The sequence below is a fragment of the Fonticula alba genome (genome assembly GCF_000388065.1).
Source record: "Fonticula alba strain ATCC 38817 unplaced genomic scaffold supercont2.4, whole genome shotgun sequence".
NCBI classification, from domain to species: Eukaryota; order Rotosphaerida; family Fonticulaceae; genus Fonticula; species Fonticula alba.
The window spans coordinates 235,968-239,383 of record NW_009242974.1 but is presented as its reverse complement, the minus strand read 5'-3'; the positions used below and the strand labels follow the sequence as shown (position 1 = coordinate 239,383).

Sequence of the window (3,416 nt, the reverse complement as noted above, 5' to 3'; positions counted from 1 at the left end):
CCCCCCCCGTCCGTTCCTCTCGACCGGAGCATGCAGGGCATCTGCGCCTCGCCCCCGCCGTGGGCCGCCGATCGGGGGGCATATAAAAAGGGCCTGCCGGGGCTCGGGAAGCCGGAGGGGCCTCGGCATTTTTCGCCCTGTCCCGTGAGAGTATTCGCCTCCTCCCTCCTTGACGCCTGCGGGATCCAGCCTCTCCGCCGTCAGCCCCGTCTGCTGTCCCCCCCCCCGCCCCGACGCCCCGCGCCGTGCTTCCGCCCGACTACTGCCACCATGAGCTCGCCCTTCTACAAGTACCCCATCAGCAACATGCGGATGTGGGTCAACCGCTTCCGCGAGAGGAACTCCACGCCGGTGGTGGCCATGACCGGGCTTCTGGCGGCCGGCGGCGTGTACTTCATCCTGCGCAAGCTCTTCACCGGTCCGCAGGTGACTCCGCCCCCGAGGCAGATCCACCAGCGCCGCACGGTCATGGAGCAGATCCCGCCGGAGGCCCTGTCCGAGTCCTCGACGATCATGCCGCCGGCGGGCGAGCGGTTTAATGCGCCGGTCAAGATGTGATGCGCACCGGCTGGCCGCCGGCCGGTGGCCGCGGCGAAGCGCCCCCCCCCCCCTTTCCTGTTGCGCGCGCGCGTGTGTGTGTGTGTGTGCGCGCGCGCGCGTGCCCAGGCGCGGGGGATGGCTCTGTCCGGGCATCCCCCAGGCCCGGGTGGGGAACGCCCCCGGAAAAGGGGGACCTAGCGCCGTGCGCGTGTGGACGACCCACAATCAAAATAATATCACGAGACCCTTCCAGTGCCGGGCCTCCCGGGGTGCAAAGGCGCGTGTAGCAGGGTTCACACGGGTTAAGCCTAAGTCAAGTGAGTGAGGCTTGACGAAGGGTACCAGTGTGATCTGCCACCTGGTTAGTAACCTCTTGGCATGAAGGAGGGGACATACCAACCAGCGGTTCACGGTCGTCTGTTACCAGATGAGTCAGTAACTCGGCTTGAGACGAGTTAGTGGCAAGCGAAAATAGAAAGGAACTCGGATGTTAAAAAGGGTTCGAGAGGAAGCCTTAGAACAGGTGTTCGTCGGCCTAACTGGTGCTTCGGCTATACTTCCGTATACTCTTCGACACACAGCTGCTAAGGCTTTCGCTCTCAGGAGGCTCTCAACGAGAGTCCCCCTTTTTGACCTTTGGGCTCGGTCAGGGGTTGGAACTGAGAACCCCGCGGCTGGGCCCGCCCACCCGCGTATCTCCGTCCTCGGTCGAGCGTTTATGCCGCTCGGCCTCGGCGGCCACCTGGCTGTTGTTCTACCCCGCATTCCTCTCCGAGGAATGCTGTTCTGGGATGCTATCATTCCCACGATGTAACACGTGTGGCAATTCACTCACGTGTTGCTTCATCTATCGTTTACATGGGGATTCCACTACAGCGCGGGCGGGGCAGCGCGGCCGACCGGTGGCACTGCGGCGCGCGAGTGCGCTGGCAGTCTGCTGTCGCCGCCGGGTAGCGTCTAGGGGTGGGGCGGGGGGGGGGGGGGGGGGGGGGGGGGGGGGGGGGGGGGGGGGCTTCGCTTGTCGGGAGGCGGAGGGGACGGCATTCCTGGTAAAGGGCCTGGCACCGGCCAGGTGGCGGGCGCTGGGAGCTCTCCGGGGACACATGGGACAGCGAGGGGGGGGGGAGGGGAGGAACAGGTTGGTGGGGCTCGGGTCGAGGACAGCGATAGCTGTCGCCCGGCCGGAGGGGGGGGGGGCCGAGAGGCGGGCAGGCGGCCGCCCGCCCGGCGTGCTGGCCTTGTCGCGGCCGGAACCGCGGAAGAAGAGGGCAGGCCGGGGGCGAGGGCCGTGTCGTCGCTCCGGTGTGTGTGTGTGTGTGTGTGTGTGTGTGTGTGTGTGTGTGTGTGTGTGTGTGTGTGTGTGTGTGCGGGGCTCGCCGGGCGCCCGGTGCCTCCGGTGGGAGGTTCCAGAAGACGGGCTCGGTTGACGCAATTCGCGTCCTGCCACGCCGCCGGTCCTTCCCGGGCGCGGCGGCGCGTGTCCTCCCCCCTCCGGGGCGCATCGGCGGGGTGGCAGTTTGCCAGCTGGGGCTGGGGGTGGCGCTTCTCGGTCTCCCGGCGGCGCGGGCCGGGCTGCGGCGGGGCCCGAGAAATCATGGGCCCGGCGGGGGGACGCATACCCAGCAGGGCCGGCCGCGCGCCCGGGCCAGTCATGACAGCTCCGCCGGTGCCCCGGTCGCGACCGGGCGCTCCCGGGGGCCGATCTAAAAGACCGGCCATGCAGAATGCCAACCCGGGCCGACCGTACCCCCTTCCCCTCCCCCCCCCCCTCCCCCTCCGCTCCCTGTTGATAGCTTCCTTCCCCCTGGTCTGCCTGTCTCTCCCGCCCTCCGCCTGCCCTCCACTCGCTGTCCCGCTCCCGACGCTCGGCCAGCCTCCGCGAGGACTCGCCTCTTTGTCCTCTTCCCCCCCCCCCCCCCCCCCCGCCTGTCCTTCTGCCCGTGCGCGTCCCTGCGCGGCCGAGCACTCCCGCTCCCCCTCCCCGCGCTCCGATGTCCCTTGTCCGGGCCCCGCCCGCGTCGTCGGTCCTCCCCGAGCCGACGGACGTGTCCCAGCTGCCCGGGTCCCAGCCGCCGGCCAGCCGGGTGGACATCTACAACTTCAATCTGCCGCTGGACCATGATCGTCTGGAGGCCGAAGCGGAGGAGCGCTTCCGTGCCATCGTCGGCCTGCTGGCCGAGGCGGCCCTCGCGCCGTCCTCGCGGTCCATCGGCGCCGCCTGCCGTTCGGTCAACCAGTCCGTTGCCTCCCTTTGGTGTCGCCCTTTTCGCGTGCTCCCCCGCCGGCCGCCCTCCCAGCCACGCTGTCTGACATTGCCCCGCCGCCCGGGGGCTGCTGTGCAGGTACCTGAACCTCAAGTACCTGATCTCGCCGACCGAGCGCGCCCGCATCATCACCCTCCTGCATGAGGTGCTCGTGTATCCGGGCCTCGACTCGGCCACCCAGTCGGCCGTGGCCACGCTTCTGCTTCGTCTGCTCAAGTGCGCCGCCCCCCCTTTGCTCGGCTCCCTGCCGCGCGTTTGCTTCTCTCTCTCTCTCTCTCTCTTGGTCTGTGTCTGCTCTGTCGCCCCGGCGCGGACCGGTTGACTGACTCTTTGGCCCTGCGCGCGGATGTCTCTCCGCAGGAAGTCGAGCTCCCTGGCCCCGGGTCTGCTCCAGCCCCTGCGCCTGGTGCTTCCCTGGCGCCCGCTCTTCGAGCACCTGCGTCGGTCGTTCTTCCCCCCGACGCGCGTGGCCTACCATTTGGCCTCGGAGAAGCACCTCAAGCGCATCCTCGACTATCTGAGCGTTGCTCGGCTGTGCGTGCCACACCCGGCTCCCCGCCCGCCCTCCCCCCGCGTGCCGTGACTTCCGCCGGCCCCCCCCCCTCCCCCCCC

General features: G+C 69.2%; 2 protein-coding genes across 2 annotated transcripts in view; both read left to right on the top strand.

The window, feature by feature from the left end:
- Window positions 1-270: 270 nt before the first annotated feature.
- On the top strand, window positions 271-558 carry H696_02596 (hypothetical protein; the record flags this gene model as incomplete). The annotated part of the gene is made up of 1 exon (XM_009496507.1): window positions 271-558. One exon carries the CDS (start codon window positions 271-273, stop codon window positions 556-558), a length of 288 nt encoding a protein of 95 aa, XP_009494782.1.
- A 1,973-nt stretch (window positions 559-2,531) lies between these two features.
- H696_02595 (hypothetical protein) overlaps window positions 2,532-3,416 on the top strand; it is a gene marked incomplete at both ends in the record, with an annotated part of 8,839 nt that continues 7,954 nt past the window's right edge. Inside the window, 3 exons of the mRNA XM_009496506.1 lie at window positions 2,532-2,776; window positions 2,883-3,020; window positions 3,165-3,338. Of these exons, the coding sequence (XP_009494781.1) occupies window positions 2,532-2,776; window positions 2,883-3,020; window positions 3,165-3,338 (557 nt within the window). The remainder of the gene's footprint in view (window positions 2,777-2,882; window positions 3,021-3,164; window positions 3,339-3,416) is intronic.